General features: G+C 42.4%; 1 protein-coding gene across 1 annotated transcript in view; it reads right to left on the bottom strand.

The window, feature by feature from the left end:
• CRIP1 (cysteine rich protein 1) overlaps nt 1-18,874 on the bottom strand; it is a 31,878-nt gene extending 13,004 nt beyond the window's left edge. The window contains exon 1 of the mRNA XM_068253346.1: nt 18,763-18,874. Within this exon, the coding sequence (XP_068109447.1) occupies nt 18,763-18,802 (40 nt within the window). The 5' untranslated portion in view covers nt 18,803-18,874. The remainder of the gene's footprint in view (nt 1-18,762) is intronic.
• Between the last annotated feature and the right edge of the window lie 3,758 nt (nt 18,875-22,632).

The raw sequence follows: 22,632 nt of genomic DNA, 5'->3' as shown, positions 1-22,632 counted from the left end.
ATCGTTTTGTTCTTCTCTTTCCAGTAATAGTATTATATGTTTGTATAGTGCTGTTTATACAGGTTAACAGGGATGGATTTATGGAAAGGCTACATGGGCCAGGGCCTTGTGTGGCTGTTGCCCAATGGGGCAGCTGGACATAGAATAGGGGGCTGCTGCATATGGAAAGGGATCTGTACGTGAATGAGAGGGGCTGTGTTACACATGAACGAAGGGGCTATATATAGTAAGGGAGGGGCTCTGTTGTACATGGAAGAAAGCTGCCAAGGAAAAAAAACTTGGGTATAATTCAGTCTTGCAAGTTGATATATTCTTGAACCAGCAAATGTGATGATTCATGCACAGAGAAGCCTAGCTATTGGGGGAGCAGCAACTTCAGGGGAGCATGGCACTTGGGGGGGGGAGCAACATCTAAGCATCTCTCCCTCCAATACAGGGCCCCACTCCTACTGTGGCCATATTCATTGTGGGTGGGAGGAGCCATGGTGGACATAATGTTACAGGGTTTGCCATGGTGGTCATAATTGTTATAAAAGCCTTGGTCATAGGGGTCACCATGGGGGAGGGAGAAAGGGGCTGGGGTTGAAAATTTTGCTGTGGGATCCCACTATTTGTAATTACATCTCTGCATGTCGAGGGAGCAGGAATGGATGGAAATGCACTACCTCCACAATCATTCTGGAACCTCCAGTGCTTGGGTACACTTTTGCTAGCCATCATATAGTGACAAAGGAGAAAGATGAAATCAGTGATGACAGCAGGTTAAGACGGAATTCAGCAGGTACCAGTTACAGTGGGTTAGTATGGGAGATGACACAGTAGGAAACACTGATAGCTGACCTAGCCTGGACAGAAGGAAGCAACAATCATTGACAGAGCAGCAACCCTCACCAGAAACTAATATGTTAAGTACCAGGGAGTCAATCAGGCAGGCTCAGATCCACTCATGAGCCAAATCCATGCTGAGAGAAGAATCCTTGGGCTTTACTTGAAAGTTAGAGTAAAAGCTTTTTCCTGTACTGCATAAGGACCATAGTGAGAACAGCATAAATATTGCTGAATATGAAACAGCTGCAGTAGTCATAGTCAATATTTCTGTATTGTGGTGGCGACTAATCAGTTACACAATTACATTACATTCCTTCCTCACAAGTTATATCTGTTCAACTTACAGCTAAAACTATTTAAAAGATAAGGTCACTCTCGAATTAGTCATCATTGTTTTAACATTTCCATGTTAACATCTTTAGATTAGAGCAAGTGCTCTAAAAACCATGGCCCGCTGTATGGATATATGTGGTGCCATCCATGCTTTAACAGGTTTTCTTTAAATGTTTATTTCTCTATTTGGAAAGTATGGAAGAACTCCTGTTGGATCAACAAGGCTGTTGTTGAACAATTATACTGTTATGGTATTTTGTCTTACTTTTATATAATCCGGATAAAACCTAATTTTGCTTTGAATACATAATGGAATGTAGAAGGACAACTATTTTATAACTCCTGAAATAACACGCACACAGCTAGTGCTATAAAACATCTTGGTATCACTTTTCCAGTTCTAAAGGATGTGACTGAAACCCACCACTGATGCCTTCATTGATTTAGGATGTGAATTGAAACTTTGTTTTTGTTCAAACCATAAGAAGTAAAACTGTTTGACTGCTCTCCCAGCATACTGGTTTTCCAAGATTCTCCACTGTCATCTGTGAATGGTAAACCTGTAACTGTATATTATATATTAACCTTCATTATTGGGAAGCAAGGGTTTGGCACTAGAGCATCCCACCATGTGTCTCTATGCTGCAACTCCATTGCTTAAGCAAATAATAAATAATGTATTTTACAATTTGGAACAAAGGTTTCACTGTTTCATTGCTAATAGGATTTAAATCAGCATTATTCCCTATCCCTATAAGGAGCACATATGAAATGTATAGATTTCTGGTTATGAAATACACACTGTATAAAAGTCGGCTGAAGCTGCCTATAATCACTTTTGGCAGATAATCGTTTGCTCATCTAGTGTGTGTACACCATACGTTGCTTCAGGATCCGTCATAATGGATCCCCTGAGGACCGAGCAGTTCTGATCGCATTGTTTTTGCCTCCTCCAACTGTGGGAAGTCAATCCAGTGTATGCTTGTCATCACTCCACCCCCCTCTCTAGCAACAGAACGCCTCACTAGCCTGAAGGCTACCGATGCGACTGTACAGCATCGGGCCCCGTATTGTCGGGCGACAATTATTGCATGTGTGTATTTACTGTAGCTTTAGAGATATCCTAATTGTTTCCAACCCGATTTGCTTGTTTTGTTACGTGTGTGTCAGTGGCGTAGCAATAGGGGTTTCAGAGGTTGCGACCGCATCAGGGCCCTTGGGCCGGAGGGGCCCCAAAGGGCCCTCCCTCAACTACAGTATTAGCTCTCTATTGGTCCTGACCTCATAATAATCACGTGTATTGATGGTTTGAATAGCAGTAATAATTAACAAACTGTTCCTCATTACCTTATTGCACCTCTGACACTGTAGTTGCCATTGGCAGGTTTTGGTGCACTGTATCAATTGTTATTCAATTGTTATGTATAGAGTGCTTGGGGGGCCCCATAGTAAAACTTGCATCGGGGCCCATAGCTAGTGTTAGTGTTGTGTATCATATTTGTGTGTGTGTGTACCTGTGTTGTGTACCATATTTGTGTTTGCCCGTCTAGTGTGTGTGTGTGTGTGTGTGTGTGTGTGTGTGTGTGTGTGTGTGTGTGTGTGTGTGTGTGTGTGTGTGTGTGTGTGTGTGTGTGTGTGTGTGTGTGTGTGTGTGTGTGTGTGTGTGTGTGTGTGTGTGTGTGTGTGTGTGTGTGTGTGTGTGTGTGTGTGTGTGTGTGTGTGTGTGTGTGTGTGTGTGTGTGTGTGTGTTTGTAAGCAAGAGTAGTAATGCATTTACGTTGACGTGTAGCCTTCCAGTGTTTCTTGCGTGGGTGATGACTATTGCAGATGTCTGTATGGAATTATGGTTTGAAAATATAGTTTTGCTCAAGAATTCCTTGCGGTCTGCCTGTCTTCGGGTGTGGCTTGGCCATTCCTCATATTAAAAGATGGCTCATTTCCTATTTCAGAATGTTGGGAGGTATGACTTACATTGCAAATGGCACTTTGTCAAATCTAAGAGCAGACAGGCTCAGTAAGTAAGCTGTTCACTCTGTAGAGACTAAACTGTGGCAGTGCATCAAAGGATCATAATACAAAGAGAGCCTTACTAACAACAACCTAAAATTAAACAGTACCATATGTTACACTACTGAACAGAACAAACATTTATTTTAGTAACTCTAGCGCTGCAATATTTACTTGTTTATAGTTTTCACCTTGTTTTTTCCTATCTTATCCTAAACATTCATCATTTATGGGGGCTGATATTGTAATTAATCTTATCATTGTAGTGGGCCAAACTATCGATGTTATCGACAAAATATCGTGTCAGCCATACTTTTTCCCAGTGTGTCACACTTATTATCCCGTCATTCAGGCTGCATCAATCAAGGCGGATTTATACTTTTTCTTCCCCACCCCATCCTCCATGCCCTGCAGCTACCCTCCCATTTCATGTGGGTAACATCCATGTACAACAGCTTCTTGCTGATTTCTACATCTTTTTTGGGCAGCAGCTTCCCTCTTTCATGTGTTGCTCCTCAGTTCCATCTCTAGTGTAACTATGGAGGAGCAGCCCCCACCATCCCGGGGAAGGAGGGGAAACTGACGGGGGGTCCCAGACTTCTTCCTCCTCCTCCACCAGGCCCCCTCCATTTCTCCCCTGGCTGCCACTCAGACCTACAGATCAGTGCAGTGGCAGTGATAGACCTTACCTAATCCCCTGTTGGGTCGAGGTGTCACTGTCCTCTCTGCCTTACTCTCGGTCTGACGCATCTTGCGTGACATACAAAAAAAATCAGATTGAGAGGAATACAGAGAGCAGAAAGGATAGTGACACCTAGTATCTGCAGCAGAAGGGCCAGAGAGACTGGGGGGGGAAATAGATTTGCATCCAATCTTTTAATTTCCATGCAGCAAACCCTTATCTTTGTCCAGCCGCCCAAGACCAGTGCCTTTAAGGCCTTTGCAGAAATCCAGCCCTGAATAGACCTGGGTGTTGTCTATGTTCACAGAAGCAAATCTACAACAAAATATTATTTCCTGCTATGCACGCCTTTTTCCTTCTATTTTGAATTCTGTATATGAATAATATATTTACTCTGATGCACAGGTACATTTACTGATTGTGCATACACAATCCACCCGCTTCTCATCAGGGCCAAATTTCCCATTAGATACAACAGGCATATGCCTAAGGCCCCATTCACACTTGCGTTTTGCCTTGCAAACGGACCGGATCCTGATCAGATCCTGATCGGATCAGGACCTGATCCTGATCGGAACCGTACGGTTCGGATCAGGATCCGGTCCGTTTGCATCAGGCATGCATCAGGCTGCCATCAGGATCCGTGGGCAAAAAATAGCGAAATTAAATAAAAAAATGTTGGGGTCAGCAGAAGGTGCACCTGTAGAATCAGGTTCCTCCGCTGTAGGCCTCACCTCCACCTCCAACATTCTGCCAAAACAGCTCCAGCACGTCTGTCACTGCTGCTCCACTCCAGACATGCTTGGCCCATGTGTCCCCATCCGAAATGGCCGCTTGGATACGCATAGGAAGTGGGGTAGAATGTCAGGTTTTTGTAGGCAGTGTGTTCTGTGCCTTCCGTTCCCCATTGGTTTCTGTGTGCCTGATGGTGCTGTCAGGCTCAGGTCCGGCTCCGGTCAGGATGCGTGGGCCGGAGATCCGGACCCAAAAAATAGCGCATGTTGGAAAAGAGTCCGGAGTCCGGATCCGATCCGGCTCCGGTACGTACGGAACGGACGCGTGTGAACGTCCGCATAGACATTACATTGCTATGCGGAACATACGTTCCGTTTGTACAGTATGCGTTCCGGATCCGATCCGGAAAATCCTGATAGCAAACGCTAATGTGAACCGGGCCTAAAGGTGCTCCTATTGGAGGGGCGCATGCTGGGGTGAGACATTTTATGATGCATTTTATATATTTAAAATAATAACTGGTGTGGACTGCTCACACTTGTCCATATGCAGTGGCATAGCAACAGGAGATGCAGAGGTTGCAACCGCATCGGGGCCTCTGGACCACAAGGGCCCTCCCTCAACTGCAGTATTAACTCTTCAATGGTGCTATGCTCGTAACAATTACCTCTTTCAATAGTAGTAGTCTTTAACTGTTCACTGCTTACATTTCTCTGACATTGGGCTCGATTCAGTAAACGGTGCTAACCCAGTTAGCACGCCTACAGGCTTTGAGCGTGCTAACTAGGGTGCTTAGTAGTTAGCACATACAAAATACTTAGCATCGTAGTTAGCACACGCAAACTTAGCACCGTAGTGAGCACATGCAAACTACTTAGCACCGTAGTTAGGACATGCAAACTACTACTTAGCACCGTGCTAACTAGGGTGCTAAGCTCCATGGTTAGATACCCCTGGTCTTGCTAATTATGATCTTGTAAAAGATAGAATATTTTGAAATTTAAATTCAATCTGAGCTCTATATATTATGTGACGATCATTATATTATTGTTAACAATACCTCTCATCTTCCACAGTGATAATTGATGCTGAAGCTACTGTTGGAAAAGTTAGAAGGCGCACTGCTACACTGCATATTCTGTCATATGTTCCTTTTCTTTGTTGAATAAACACTGATTTAAAAAAAAAAAAAACTAGGGTGCTAAGTAGTTTACATGTGCTAACTACAGTGCTAAGTAGTTTACATGTGCTCAGTGGCGTAGCTAAGGTGCTGTGGGCCCTGATGCAAGTTTTACAGTGGGGCCCCCCAAGCACTCTATACATAACAATTGCCACTGCGCACCAAAACCTGCCAATGGCAACTACAGTGTCAGAGGTGCAAGAAGGGGATGGGGAGCAGTTTGTTAGTGATTACCACCATTCACAGTATCTATAGAAGTGATAATTATGAGCACAGGACCAATAGAGAGCTAATACTGTAGTTGAGGGAGGGCCCTTCGGGGCCCCTCTGGCCCAAGGGCCCCGATGCGGTCGCTACCTCTGCACCCCCTATTGCTACGCCCCTGCATGTGCTAACTACGGTGCTAAGTAGTTTACATGTGCTAACTACGGTGCTAAGTAGTTTACATGTGCTAACTACGGTGCTAAGTAGTTTGCATGTGCTAACTACTTAGCACATGCAAAGCATGTTAGCACATGCAAAGTGGCTTTTCACTGGCATGCTAACACTTTACACCCTTTTCTGAATCAAGCCCATTGTGTACTATTCAGGTTTTGGCGTAATTATCTATTGTTATGTATAGAGTGCTTGGGGGGCCCAGCATAAAACTTGTACTTGGGCCCATGGCTCCTTAGCTATGCCACTGTCCATTTGCATGCAGATAAAGCAGCATACATCAAAATCCATCCATCAAAACTGCACAAATATGGACAAGTGTGTGCATCCTGCCAGCTGTGTAGCAGGGGAGTGGCTTGGAGTGTGGTGCGTAATAATGGATGGATTAAGGGCACATAATTGTTTTATGCCTCTAGGCTCCTAAGGTGTAAATCCAGCTTGTTTCTGCTCTGTCACACCCCTTCAGTACAATTGTGAGACCAGCGCAAATAGGAGACCTTTTGTCTGAAGACCCCCCCCCCCCCCCCCCCCCCCAATTTCCATCCAACTATATCAATTGCAACAACGCCCAACTAATCCCTTTATCTGCAACATTGCTTTTTGCAAGGACCCCTTATTTATCATCTTTGTGCACATTTTTGAAATGGTAAGAGCACACTTCCACAAATAATGCAGAACTATTTTAATTTTCATCACTTTCATAGTAGTACTAGTAAATACACTAATAAAGACTGCAGAATTGGGTCAATGTTTACTTATGTCCATTTTTGAGTGACTTCAACGTAAACCAAAGAGGTTATGTTCACAATATATGAGCACAATTTAAAATGGTTTGTGGTTTGAGAATGGGTGGATACATATAAAACCGTCAATATTTTTTTTTTTTAAACTGAACAGTAAAATGGGTACTGACATGGGTCACCAAGGCATAAAAGCAAGCAAGATGAATAGAAAAAACTCTGCTTCAAAAACAACATGATCCCATTGTAGATTCTACATAAGCTGAATGCCAGGCACCTGTTTTGAATGTGTTTTGTGTATTATATATAACAGCCTTTGTGATGATGGCTGGTATTCAAATGACATCAGTGGCTTTATAAAACACATGAAAAGTACCTGGTGATGTGCCCATTATTCCCGGATCCCCTCTGTACCAGGATGATAACTTTGGCATAGTGAACTGGATTCCTCTATTGCTCACTTTTAAGGTGTACAGTCACCTCTTCTTTGCTTTTTCCTTGTAATCTGACTACCTACACTTTAGGGAGGTCTATTCTGGCCACCTACACTTGGGGGGCTACCCTAGCAACCTATACTGGGGCAAGCTAATACTGGTGGCTACCTGGAGCACAAAGGTACCTTATCATTTTGTATTTTTTTTTTCCGGGGGGGGGGGGGCTCCAAACAAAATTTTGCTATGGGGTCCTATGATTTTTAGCTATGCCTCTGGCTGAAGTGTGTACTTGTCGGGCAAGCACAAGGGCCTTTTGGCTGAAATTTCATGTAGCTGAATGGTAACGTTTGTAGCACCAAGAGTGTCATTGTTGACATGTAGTGGTGTTACCCGGCGGCAAAGTAACGCAACTTTTTGCATCTGAGCATGGCTGTGCTCATATGTAGCTCCACAGGGGCCTATACCTATACCTGTGCTAAGTGCACACATTCCTTACATGCATTTGTACGCATATCAACACATATGTGTGGTAAGCTTTAGAAACATACATGTAAAAATGTGTATGCGGTAAAATAGAGTGAATGCAGTCTAAGACTTTCTTCAAAGGTTATCAGCCATAACCCTTTGATATCCCTCAGTTTCCATCTACAGCCAGCTGTCCAATTCATCCTATTTGTGAGAGAACCAGAGAAACAGCTTGGTTGGTTAACAGCTCCAGAGATATATACTGTATGACTGTCTTCAGACATAACAGCATTTCTGGCTTCTGCTTTGAGGAAACTTCATAGCCCAGCAGGAATTATAAAACACTTTCCTCATGATTACATAAACTCAAACCGTGATTCATAACAGCTTCCAACTCTGCTGTCTGCAATTTTTTTTTAAAGCTGATTTTAAACAAGGGGAAATATGTAGTCGAAAATTAGTTTATACAGTACATATATCTGTAACTAAGGAGCTAGTTTTATTAACACTCCTGAAGTTCAGCTAACTCATGTCTTGTTTGATTATATAAGCGGTAATTCCATTCACTGGACCTGTAATGGAAAATGTACCCAGGGAAATGGATAATATCGCAGAGACAAAGAGAGCATAAAGTCCCCTTCGGAAGAGCGTGGATACAAGCGGTGCATAAAGCACAAAGAACAGGAGGAAAATGAATCAGGTTTGTAAGAATTATTTATGGAGTTTCCTATTACTCTGGGCTATGATTGCAAAGACAAACTAGTAGTGCCATTGCTTTCTAGCTTTCAGGGAGTCCATATGTTATATTAATGAAGACTGCATTGAATTCAGCAGAAGAGAAATTGCGCTGAAATATGGGTCTCTAAAGATGAACCTGTAAGTATGATTTTGTGTTTGCATGTTTTATCTGTACAAAAGCAAAAATCAACATCCCTTCATGTCAAAGCAATGGATAGGATTTGAAAATCATTCATTTAAAGTGAACCTGAACCAAGTAAAATGATTTAACAAATAAACACATGATGTACCAAATCAGTATTACATATTTACCTCACCGTCAGTTCCTCTCAGAAGCTCATCATTTTTTTCTAGCAATGATTCCTTTCAGTTCTGACAAGATTTTGTCAGAACTGAAATATCAGTTACAGTCAATTATATATCAGTTGGAGTCAGTTATAACTGAAAGGACAACCAATATGAAAGGTAGTGTCTGTTTCCCTATGGCTCAAGTGGGCAATATTACAGATTAACAGTGTGCTGACCAGGAAGCTGTTATGGGGTAATGGCCATTTTCAAAATGGTGGAAGGAGAATTCCATCGATCACAGTGGACAAACAGGATGCAGGATAAGAGAAAGAGATTGATGAGTAGACTACAGTTGGACTAAAGTATGATGTGTGTATGTTTATTTTTTATTTTCAGCTCAGGTTTGCATTTGTAAGCCAGGCACGTGTACATGTAGATCCATTAGTTTAACAAACAACTTTAGCTTATGAATTTTACAAAGCCATATAATCTAATGTACAGATTCAACCTATTTTGGCCTTCATCAGTAGTAGGCGTGAACTGGATATGGCTCTGTGGGTAGGATTTGTAAGAGTGGTGTAAAATAGTATCAAATTAAGTCAGGGAGAAGCTGAACTTCCTATATTTTCTGTGGAGGGCCTGAGGAACTCAAACCTTTTTACTGGATGGATTTTCAGGAGGAGGGTATGGCCTAGCAAGAAAATCTAGATATTTTTGGCACAAAAAGTCATTTTTTAAACACTTATTTTTGCTATTGTAGTATATTTGCTAATGCCTGTGCAGATTTGGATTTTATACTTCAGGTCCACTTTATAGGACAACTATCACAAACATTTGTAAAATGTAAAATACATGTGCATTAGTTGAAGGTTGCAGAACCTCCATTTCTCCCTCAGAGATGGAAGAAAAAGAGGATTTGGAACGTGAGAGATGCATGGCAGGCGGCGCTTCTTCGGTGGTGTGTCTAGGGTAAGGCGGCCACTTTGGTGTTTGTACTTATTGTTTATTCTACTCGCAGGCGATGATTGGTTTAGCTTTGTGCACACAGCCTGCAGTCTGGTAGCAGTGACTGAATATTCCTTATGGTGCCGATACATGGTAACATTTTTTTTTCAATTAGATCATTTTGATCGATTATTCCGTTAGATTGAATATAAAGATTTTTCCAACATGTCTGATCGGATTTTTATTAAAAAAACAGGATAATTGTTCATTTTTCTGGATTGAAAAAAATATTATTTTCGACTTTTATTCTATTCGATCGTTTTGGTCCAATAAACGGGAAAATTGAACGTTTTTATTGTGCCGTGTATGGGCACCATTAGGCTCACCTTGCACTGTACATTATGTGCATAGCATTGATTTGCATGTATGTATATTTATTATGCCATATTTTTGATTTCTCTGCCAGCTGGACAGTTTTAATTGTTTTTATCTTGGGGTATGTCCCTAATAAACATTGTACTTTCTCCGTTTGAAGCTGTGCAGCATGAAACAATTATTTATGTATATATATATATATATATATATATATATATATACATATATATATATATATATATATATATATATATATATATATATATATACATATATATACATATATATATATATATATATATATATATATATATATATATATATATATATATAGGTACACACTGTTCTTCAGTCTTTATAAAGCTGTACAGATATGGAGGAGTTTCCACTTAGGACCAGTAACACCTTTAGTAGATTAACAAAGGCTACCCCTGATCTTGCCGGATCTTACAAGAATGCAGATACAACTGAGTGGGTGAGGCTTGTGAACTTCCCTTGAACTTAGGAAACACAGTTGCGAAATGATCTGCTAAACCACAAACGGTACTGCAAACAAAGTATATCCAACAGTCATAAAAATAATACAACCACTTGTAATCTTTTGAGTTTTTTTTTCATGTATATTGTTACTAGGGATGTGCAAACCCTTTAAATTTCTCCTTCTGTCCCATTAACTGCTATAAATCGTCTTTTTTCTCTGCTCCGCCTGACTAATGTCGTTTACGCGGATGTTCGGTGTAAAAACAAGATCCACAAAATCAGCACAGACGGCAGAGGTTATAACAGAGTACCAGGAAAAAAAATGACAAAAAACTAACCACGTGTGCCATAAAATCCAGATTTTGTTGATTAGCCACGCCCCATTCTGAAAACTGCCATGGCAGTTTTCTGCCTCTACAAACACCGCTTAGAAATTGTGTCATCTATAAGGAGGAGAAGCCTCATGGTGTGTCCTGAGGGGTACTTTGCTTCTATCTGTGCCACTGAGCCAGCCTATCTCAGACAGGAGAGGTGAAGAGAGAAGTGCAGTGGCAGCCACAGTGTTAGACCAACCAGAGCTACCCCAATGCTTACCTTCTGCATTATGAAGTAGTGAGCCGTTACTGCATTGGGTAAAAGAAAGAGGGGAAACAGTCGTAGTAAGTATAATTCTGGCACTTTTTAACTTCGGAATTTACAGAATAAATTAATCTATTCAGAATAAACTATCATGGAGGTAAGTTACCTTCTTTGCTACTGCTTACCCTACCTATTTCCCCATGGGACCATGTTCCATATGCAGTGGTGCATAAGTGCGATCAGTTTGTCACTTTCAGGATATTCCATTGTGTGTAACACTTTGTGACATCACAGAATGCGCACATACGCACACACAGGGGATAACTTCGGCGTGAAGGGGACCTGAGATAGATGAGAGTGGAGAGCATCAATGGGATACATAAATCATAGCTGCTCCCACGATCTATTACATTTAGGTCACATTAATTTTGTATGAGGATTCAAACCTACTTTAAGACGTTAATGTGATTTAAGTTTTGCTGTTTTATTAGCTGGCTGGGTGATCTTGTAGACCTTTCCAGCTAATGGGCACTGTGGGACTCTAATGTTGCAATATTGATTGTACTTCTTATCATTATGAGACACATATAAGATTAAATAGACATAAGAACCTACTTTGAGAATTTAGTTTGCTCCTCCATAATAGCCACTTCAGTTTTAAAAAGACATGGCTCCATCTTATGAAGCCCTTTGAGAACACAACGTGGTATCTCCTTCAGAAAGTAGGGGGAAACCTGGGAGTCTTGGAAATATGAGTTGGTCAGACATTCCTGGTGGAACGGATAGAATTGAGTTAGCGAGAGGGGGGGAGGTATTGAGTGTTAGGAGAGGGGCGGGGTTATTTTAGTTATTTTAGCTCACTAGAGGACTTAGAAGTGATATTGTGACACAAATACATAATTAATGGGTGCTCATTGGGGAAAAAAAACCAATTAGAAGTACTATTAATAATTTTGAACAATGCTTGGGTCAATGACTTCTAATGATGATGACTTTAACATGCAAAACCTTGATCCAATGTCACCTAAGATATTCTTTGTTCTTAACTTTTGTATTTTTATAGACAAGACAAACATGTTATAATGATTGACTGGAAAAGACATGGCTCCATCGACGAAACTTAATTACACCTAAAGCCTCAAAGGAGAGGCTTCTAGTGACTGCAAAAATCAACTAACTTCAAGGTAGCCCAGCCCTCCAATATCTGACATGAAACTTGAAGAACATGGAACACCAGCTCGCTCTGCTGATCATAAGTGATTCTATGTGGATTTTTCTCGAGTAGATTGGATTTGGCATATGTACTAGGCACACTCCCCGTGTGTCCACTGGGCAGGACTGCAGTGTTGGCTTTGTGATAAGCACAGTGGAAGAGGCAGGTTTAGAATTCTACAATTTGGCATGGCAACCTATAAATTGCACCACAGCCTGTTTTGAGTGACTTCAGGATCTTTTTGTACTTGCATATTATGATGCTGTGAAGTAAACTTTAAATGATTGAGCATGAATGTGGATACAGCTGACCTTGTTCTAAAAATGTTGCTTGCCTGGCTTATGTACTGAGTTCCTGCTTTTTGTACTTTTTGTGCCACTGCCACACAACACATACTCGGACTAGGTGATTTGACATGATGGTGCTGATCTTTGACTTACATTAGCCAACTGGTTGTTGTGAGTGGGTGAATTAGTTTGAATCTGGTGCTAGTGGAGAGGTTTACTAGTACTCTGACAATTTAGATTTGAGAAAGTTTTCCTCTGTGTTTTCTGCATTCCTCCCAAACCCTAAACAATCCATGTAATGATCAAGTACCTTCCCAATGCCAAACCGTTTTAATACCCCACCACCCATTGTCTTTTTCAAATTCAGTCTAGACCTCCTGTAGCTGATCTCTCACATGGTAATGCCAATAAAATCTGCATCATCAATAACTTCTCCATTAATTTCCACCACAAACAACTGATGAGGATGGCGCCACCTGCCAATAACCCAGACACCACTGACTTATTTTGAAGATAATACATTTTCCAAACAACACTGGTCTATTGAAAGTGTTGAACATTGTGTGCTGGTGTATAAAGTGCAGGGATGCTCGAGTAGTACTTTTTAAAACCCGAATGTATTCGGATCCGGGTACCCAGATACCCGGATCCGATTCGGGTATCCGGATCCGACCTTGCGGATATCCGCGAGAACTCGGATATACGACCAAATTACCCGCAGGTACCCGACCTATTCGGGTATCCAGATAGAAAAACTGGAAGTGCCCTTTAAATAGCTTTAAAAAGGGTTTTTAGGGTAAATGATGCATGTAGCATCATGTTTTTTTTAAAGGGAAACACTAATTTATTATTTGGTTAACATAAATTGAAAAAAAAAAAAAGCCTGTAAATTATTAACATCAGGATAGGTTCCAGACAGCGGTCGATGGTCGTGCAGCCCACAATGTGTCCAAAGTCCAACCGCACAACTGGGACATGACAGTTTTCAGCCCAGACACCTCCAAAAAATGACACCGCAATTGTGTTTTGGGTTGAATATAGGTGGTGGTATCAGCAGCAGTGGCCTGTGGCACCTTGGCAGAGGGAGACAGCGCCAGCTTGCTTCAGCCTCTTGAACTCCTCATGCTCAACAACATGTTTTTTGGCTAGATGGGTGATGAAGCTGGAGGTGCCATACTTGTAGGGGTCACAAGCTCTGCTCATCTGTAGTTTGCACACATTGCATATGGCAAACTTGCTGTCCAATGAGGGCGGAGTGAAAAACCGCCAGATTGGGGAGGTGAACATTCCCCTGTGGCCTGAATGGTATGCTGCTGCCTTTCTCCCTGTGGCGGTTGGGGGTTGAGTGGTGCGGCTGTTGGTAGCGGCAGAAGGATGTGGGTCCCGCATTCCACGGCCACTGTCTGCATTGCTGATCCTCCGTGCCAAACCCACCGACGCATCCTCCTCCTCAGAGTCAGAGCTGACATCCCCATCCTGTGAATGGTAGTCACGGTCCTTCATCCCATCATCAACATCATACCCCCCTCCTCAAACCCCAGAACATCCTCCTCAAGCTCCTTGCGGCTAACAGCCCTGAGTTCAATCTGGAGCGAAAAGCTCGCTGACTGAGGGTAGGCTGCTCGCTGGTGTCGACACTGACACGGCAGACCTTCTGAGGGTGGCCGTAATGTTGCTCCCTGTCCTCTTGCCCTTGCTGCCCCTCCCCTGGCTGCCGGTGCCAGCAGACATAGTACAACTTATACGTGATGATGTCATCACATGATGTTGGGCACTTTTACTTTAATAAAATTGGGGTTGGACTTTAAATCAAATCAGCACGGAGTGACAGACTGCAGAGTAGAGGACAGACAGTGCACACTATCTGTCTAACTGTCACACTGACAATGCTCAGCACAGCAGCACTGCAGTAATCTGTAGTAAGCTAACACAGTACTACTCTCTAACAACTAACTGCAGTACTAACTACAATACAATAACACAGTAACCATATTCCCTAACCTATACTGGCCTGCACAGCACACATAGACAGGACCTAACTGAGTGAATGAAATCAAACAATTACAACAATAGAACAATAGTGTAGTGAAGGTGTTTAGCACTCAAAGCTTTAGGTTTATCACTGTACACAGCACTTGCTAAGCCAACAGCACTGGAGCAAGTCTGTCAGTGAGCAGCCAGCCACACAAGCAAGGACTATCTGTCTAATCATGCCAGCCCTCCTTACTATACAGGGGGCTGGCCAGTGTTCCCTTCTGTGATTTGGTGCCAGGGCTTAGGCTGAGAGGCCTCTGATTGGCTCAATGAGGCCAGGTGGGACTGGCCAGGGTTCCCCTCTGTGATTGGTTGCTAGGACTTCTGCTGGGAGCCCTCTGATTGGCTCAATGACATCATCTCCTTACTTTTAGTACCCGGATCCGGATATCCGTCGGATATCCGCGGGTACCCGGGTTTTGCGGCCAGATACCCGCAGATAGCTATCCGGATCTGGGCCCAGGTATCCGGAATCCGGATCCGACCTGGATAGCGGAAAAATGGTCGGATACCCGGGTTACCTGGGTACCCGGGATCCGGATGAGCATCCCTGATAAAGTGGTGATCACTCTGACTGATGCTTTACAAATGTAGCCATCATTACTTATTGCAGACAATTATTGGGAAAAGTGGTGGTCCCTAGAAATGAGCAAGTCCTTATTAAAGTGGTGATCATTTAAACTGCCCACCATGTTCCTAAATAAGGAGATCAACTGGTAACCAGATACATGCAGATATTTCTGCATAATTACCGGGATTTTTATAACAATCATTAGAGAACCACGTCAATAGATAGGCCCATTAGTGCTTCTGCATCCCCAGTTACACTTACGTTTTGAGCCAGAGTGGTCTGTACATGCAGATAAGCAACCAGTATAACAAGTTAGAACTCTTTACTGAAGAAAAACATGCAGAGATAAGGAATAAACTACCATCAGGAAATGCAGCTTACTTAGAACAGGAAGGAACACACAGAGAATACAGGAAATAGCAATGTCATAGAGATCACGTTTTACAGACAGTGACATCTTGTGGTTGTTTTAGTATACTGCGGTTAATAATCCTGTTGATACTTTCAACAATAACATTAATAAACAAAAAAGTGAGAATGTAGCAACCAATGCCGCCAATCGCTAACAAGTGAGATTTCACACAATCTCCTTTTCTGAGATCTTTGGACTGAACATGCATATGTGATCCCACACAGTTTGCTTGGATTTATTAAAGATGTTCTGCTAATAGGAGGAGAACGTTTGTAATCCATGTCTGGGTCATATGAGGACATAGCAACTGTTCCTGAAACTTTGGTGAATTAACTGTTGTATGTTTGCAGTTTATCCCGGATTTATTTAACTGCAGTTCTCACTGTAAGAGCTCACACATGCCAGTGGCCACATAACTGCCACTTAGCTAACCTTGGGTGACACAGTAGCTAAGTGGCCAACACTCTCACTATGCAGCGCCAGAATCCCGGGATCAAATCCCAGCCAGGAAACTATTTGCATGGATAATAGAGAAATAAGATCCTGGCACACTCTAGCTGTTGGCAGTCTAATGCTGGCTCACTCAGCACTGTGTTCGCTCCAAGACACATACAGCTCAGCAAACAAGGTGATGGAAGGCACCAAAGTAAAGCCATACAGGTTATGAGGATGATCCACTACCTTACAGCTGTTTTGTGTTGTCCCTGCATCATACATCATCAGAAGTACATGGGAAAATGCTTTCTCAAGAGTCTCCTCATGATACGAAGGAAGCATGAAACAGCTGTCAGATAAGGGATCACCCCAATACCACTTATGATCTTATGTTTCCCTGTTATAGATTATACTAAAACTATATACTCTTGTGTGCTGGGCACTATTTGTATAGAGTCTGCATAGTTCTCCTGTGTTGTGCCAGCTTCCTCCAGGGTCTCTGGTTTCCTTGCCCATCCCAAAAAAAACACAATAGTTGGTTAACTGGCTTCTCCACAAATTAGACCCAGGCTGTGTTGCTGACTAGAGATTTTGAGCCAACTCAAAAACTGACAACTGGTGATGTATCTTCTCCAGTGTTCTCTCTAAAGCACGATATAAATGTGTAATAATAACCTTTTGCTATGACCTGATATGATCCACGATAGAGCTGTAACCCTTTGCCTCCAATGTTTTGAATAAATCCATGCCATTTTACATTGGATCACTTAAGTACTCTGATATACTCCAGACTTTACAGTTTGTCTGTACAGGGAGTCCCCGACTTACGAATACCGACTTATGAATGGCCCAAAAATTTCAAATTTGATTCCATGGGAACAAGATAAAAAAATTCAAAAAGACCTTGTAGTTTTTGAGAAAATCGATTCCAATTTTTTAAATGTATTTTAAACAAAGTGTCGTTTACCTGTGGTACACTGAGGGCAAAAGGGGGCAGAGGTGACACGGGGGTGATGGGGGTAGAGGTGGCAGAGAGGATGACACTAGTGGCACAGGGGAGCTCAGAGAAGGCATGGGGGACAGAGATTGCACACTGTTTTGACTAATGGACTGGTTTAGGTTAAGGACGAATCTACAGTCCCTATCTTGTTTGTTTCCTGGGGGCTACCTGTATATTGCTGCTAGACAAAGGCGTATCTAGAGGGGTGCAGGCATGGCTTGTGCCATGGGTGCCATGCCTGCTCCTGTGATGCACTGCCATGCCTGCCCCTGTGCTGCGCTGCAATGCCTGCCCCTGTGCTGCGCCCTAAGCTTGCCACTGTGCTGTGCCCCCATGTCTTACAACAGCAGTGTGGCCTGCAGATAAAAGTTAAATTGCCTTTCCCGCAGTATAGAATTGTGGTCTCTCATTGCTTGTTGGACTGAGCTATTTCAACTTGCCCTTAACACCCTTTCAACCAATAAACAGGGAGTGCTGGGGAAAAGAAGGGGGCACAATTTCAGTGTTTGCCATAGGCGCTATATTACCCAGATACGCCGATGCCTCCGTACAAGTGACTCATCATTTGTTTAATAACTTTAAGTGAAAAAAAGATATATATTTATATATTATCACAGAAAGTAAAATACAAGAAAAAATACGAGAAAACCACACCTTAAACATGCTCTGGGATATTTACACAAGGACATCTGAAAACAGAACTGAAAGTGAATATAGAGTAAATGGGAGAAGTGCGAGGAGGCTGTCAGAGCTTAGTTCACTGGAGGGTGTCATACATATCCATCATCTCTACACTGACATATGTAACTAGTGTCACCTCAATAGTACATGTTCACACTTGGATTGCATGTTTACTCAGTGTTACTATGCGCACACATATAATTCTGCCACATCATGAAAAATCAGGAAATGAATGTAAGGGGATTCTTACCAATAATAAATCTAGACATTCAGAGATTGAGTTATTAGTGTCTGCAAAGTGCAGTGAGGATAAGTGCAGTACAGAATGTCCACACCTTATTAGTACAGAAAGAATATAAAACATGTAAAGTCCAATGGGACAGAATGAAGTGCAACAGCAACCAGCTACATTCTGGAGATGCCAGAGCAATGAACGTTGATTCCTGATTACTTGCACTTTGCACTGCCAGTTATTAAGTAAGCCTAATAAAGTTTTACACGCTTGTTGAATTACTGTACTGTTATCGCTTGACTTATATTGCTATGGAAAAAAAAAACACCACATGAATGCAAAACACTGGAAAAAATGTTGCTCACGTTGCAAAATTTGCAGTCACATGTGTGGGATATTTATTCTAGATAAAGCTAAGAAAGTAGGAGTTATAAAAGTATATCAGATTACAGGTTTCATTCATTCATTATCATTATTAATACTGCACAGAAAATCGCAAATGTCTGCAGAGACCCAAAGCTACTAATTACAAAAGGCATTCTAGTTTCTACAGTCTGACAAGTGCTGTTTCCTTATTGGTTGCTGTGGGTTACAGCCAGTATGAGCCTACACACAGTATAAGGAAACAGTGGGCAGGTTTATCATCTACTCACCAAAGTACACTTCTTTCTGGCACTTGGGACACTTAGGCATGTTGATGCTGATGTTGCAGTGAATTGCAGTGAGTAGACAGCAGCACAGCTTCTGTTTTTGTTCAGGGTTGGGAGGGGCAAGGATAGGAGGGGAAGATACTTTGCACACGGCTTAGATATACTTGTGAAAAGGTCTTCCGCCTCTCATGTAGTATAACTTTAACCGCTTGCACACTGTTATATAACATGAGTCATACATATCTGCAGTGTGCTGGCTTTGCAAGTCAGCAGGTAATGCTAATGTTTCAGGTATCCTTACTAGAAATTCACCTATCAGGCTACCCTGCACTCACTCAAGAAGGGGAAAAAAACATTAAAGAGGAACTGTAGTCAAAATAACATAATAAATAAAATTGCTTATTATTTATTTTTTACAATATTTATAAATTATTTAATCAGTATTTGATGCACTTTGAGTCCTATGGGAGAACAGTGCTTTACAAATGTAATTGCATTGTATTGTATTGTTGTATTTACCCATTGTAAAATCTTTCTTCTCCCTGATTTACTTTCTGAAATTTATCACAGACAGCAACAATTTTAGTACTGGCAGGTGATCTCCGCGGAATGTTTGCTTTCTGAAATTTCTAAAGCCAGTAGAAAAGATCTATAGTCTTCCAGAATGGGGTGGAGAATTCGACATAATAAACAGCCTTGATCAATCGTTAGGACGGCACTTCATGGAACAATCGTTGTACAGGCATGCTGCAGGGCTATAGCCAAGCAGCATATAATGTTTAATGAAGAGGGTATAGAATAAGCAAGTGGTGCCCTGCAGTGTAGGGAACACAAGAAGATAATGCATTCACTGTGGGATAGCTGTACACACGGTAGTTTATTCTAGCCTGTGCATTAGGGTAAACACTGCTTCTTGACTGAGTACTTAATGTTGCTTCGGCCCAGGCATGAGCTTTTATAGTTTGACTTGTCACCTACCAGAGACATGATAAAAATGCAGGTAGACATTGCGTTCATCGTTCTGATCTGAGCAAGCTCTATAATGGAAACAAGTTGGTATTGTTGCCAGTCAAATTTTTCTAAAAAAAAAAAAAACTTCAAAAAACAAAAACCCACTGCTTCAAACCTGAGTTTAAAAGAAGATTGTGTCCATGTTTCTGAAGTTTTTGACTTTAAGCACCAACTTGTTAAAGTACCCATCTGCTTGTCACTCCTATACCTTTTGAAGAAGAAGCTATTTATATCTATTTGTGAAGAATCAATAAAGAAAGTTTTTCCGGAAATGTTATAATTTTCCTCAAATTTTCTAAAAATATCCTTAATGGACGTTTAGTGAATTTGGTGCGGTTGAACACCTCGAAGGATATTACCTTGGCTCATTATTATAACTACTCCCAAAGATCTCGGTTTATAAGAACGGAAAGAACCATCTCTCTCGCACAATGGGGAGCCGGGCAAAAATTACATGGTAGAAGAAGCAGTAGAGACATTAAGTGGGCTCTTTTTTCCTAACCCTCCCCCCAGAATTGTACTGTGTGTGTTCGCCCAAGCCTCCACCCAATAGGCAGTGGAGGGACTTACCTGTCTGGCCGGTGCACTCCTCCATCAGTTTGTGTGCATCCGTGTTCATCCTCGCAGGGTCTTCTTAGTGTCCCATATTACCTGATCACTGAGAGGACAGCCACAGGGAATGAAGACGGAAGCATGCAGACTGATGGAGGAGTGCACTGGCAGGTCAGGTGAGTCGCTCTGCTGCCAATACTCTGCAGGGGGTCCTAGGGACCACTAATCACTTGCGGGAAAATATGATGGGGGGGGGGGGGTGTCAGCCAGCACTGGAACCCTAGGCAATTGCCCAGTTTGCCCCTACGGAAGCACCAGCCCAGCTCTTTCTAAATGTATGTGTCATTCCCTAGATATGGCCACTTGCTGATAAACTGTACTGGAAAGTAATGCTCAGAAACAGCTTTCTCAGCTTCATCTAAATATTTGTACTTAGTCCTAGTAGATTTACTGGTATGTTTGTCTACATAATAAAAAGGCTAATAAGAAGTGCTGTCACTGGGAAAGGGCAGAGGGCTTTGTTGTGAGGAGATCAGTTTCAAAACTGAATTTTCCTAATTATGTGAGGGTTATTTTAAATATAACTATTTTCCAAGCCGGACAAGTGTTATACTCAGAAACTGACTTGCCTGAAAAGGACTGTAGTGGGAGGAAAACGTCAGAGCTTTTTCTGAAGTGCTTATTTTGGCTACAGTTAAACTCAGTCATTCACTCAAATATTCCTGCACAGAATTTGTTATGCACCAGCATGTCTGCATATATTAGTCTCAGCAAGGCTAGATTAGCTTCTCTGTAGTCAAATTAAGACAACCCCCCCCCCCCCCCCCCCCGACCCCATAAGGATTTTTGGCACCCGCCTCGGTACCACGTAGCGCCAAAGCTTGCCCACGGACAGGTAATTCAAGGATCCGGCGATTACTGGACCCCAAATTACTTCTCCCTCCGAGTTGTGATGAGTCAGAGGGAGAATAGTATTTAGCACTACCCTGAATTTGTGTAGCAGCAGCATGAGTCGCATTCAAAAAGCACAATGCACTGAAATTCCATGTACACCTAAATATCCCAATAGTTTGATCATGTAATTACATCAATGGTAGTGGAAATAATATAACCAGGCTTCTTTAGACATCAGTAACATTGGGGTTGATGCACGAAGTTGCAGTAATATTGCTGTGCACAGACAGCCCATGGCAATATTACCGTTACTACCAGCAGCAATTACAGCAACGTAAGCTATTAACGTTGCTATGGTAATGTACATTAGTAATGCCATTACTATAGCAACGCCTGCAATACTCGGGTCGTGCTAATAGCATAACTCTTGGTACAATGCTGCCAGTAGTAATGGTAATATTGCCATGCGCTGTTTGCTTACAGCAATATCACTGCAGCTTCCTGCGTCAACTCCATTATCTCCTATATCATAAGAAGATGAATACTTGACTAGATAGCACAACTGATGGTTAGACCAAGGCAGGAAAATAGGGCAATGTAAATTGCGGCTATAGCGGTGCCCAGTGCGTAATTTGAGCATCAGAGTTTGGCTACTATGAAGCCTCCAGGCTACCAGGGGAGGTCAGCCGATGGCAGCAGGGGAGGTCAGCTGATGGCACCAGGGGAGGTCAGCCGATGGCACCAGGGGAAGTCAGCCGATGGCAGAAGGGCAGGTCAGCAGATTGCACCAGGGGAGGTCAGCCTATGGCACCAGGGGAGGTCAGCCGATGGCAGCAGGGGAGGTCAGTCGATGGCAGAAGGGCAGGTCAGCAGATGGCAGCAGGGCAGGTCAGGAGATTGCACCAGGGCAGGTCAGCAGATTGCACCAGGGGAGGTCAGCAGATTGCAACAGGGGAGGTCAGCCGATGGCACCAGGGCGGGTCAGCAGATTGCAGCGGGGAGGTCGGACGCTGAACACACGGCATAGCTGAGAACCACCCAGCATGTGTACAAGGCATCAACGCTGGTAAAAGCTAAGAATACTGTCAGGGTAGCGGAATAATCCATAATGCATAGGCTGACATGGAAGACATGACACATTTCTAATAACATCATAAATGGGGCGGAGGAACACCTGCAATCACTCTTGATTACTGAATGATTTTTCCACAAAAGATGTTTATATAGACCAGTGGTGCCCACACTTTTTTTGGCTTGTGAACTACTTTAAAAATTAGCAAGTCAAAATGATCTACCTATGTGCAATGTTAGGAGCACAACTGTATATACGGAATGGAAAATGTAGTGCGGTCGGGATCTACCATAAAGTACCCATTGGGCACCCCTGATATAGACAATCAATCAATAAAAATATCC

Source organism: Hyperolius riggenbachi, chromosome 9 (genome assembly GCF_040937935.1).
Source record: "Hyperolius riggenbachi isolate aHypRig1 chromosome 9, aHypRig1.pri, whole genome shotgun sequence".
NCBI lineage: Eukaryota > Metazoa > Chordata > Amphibia > Anura > Hyperoliidae > Hyperolius > Hyperolius riggenbachi.
This window is presented reverse-complemented; position numbering and strand designations above follow the sequence as displayed.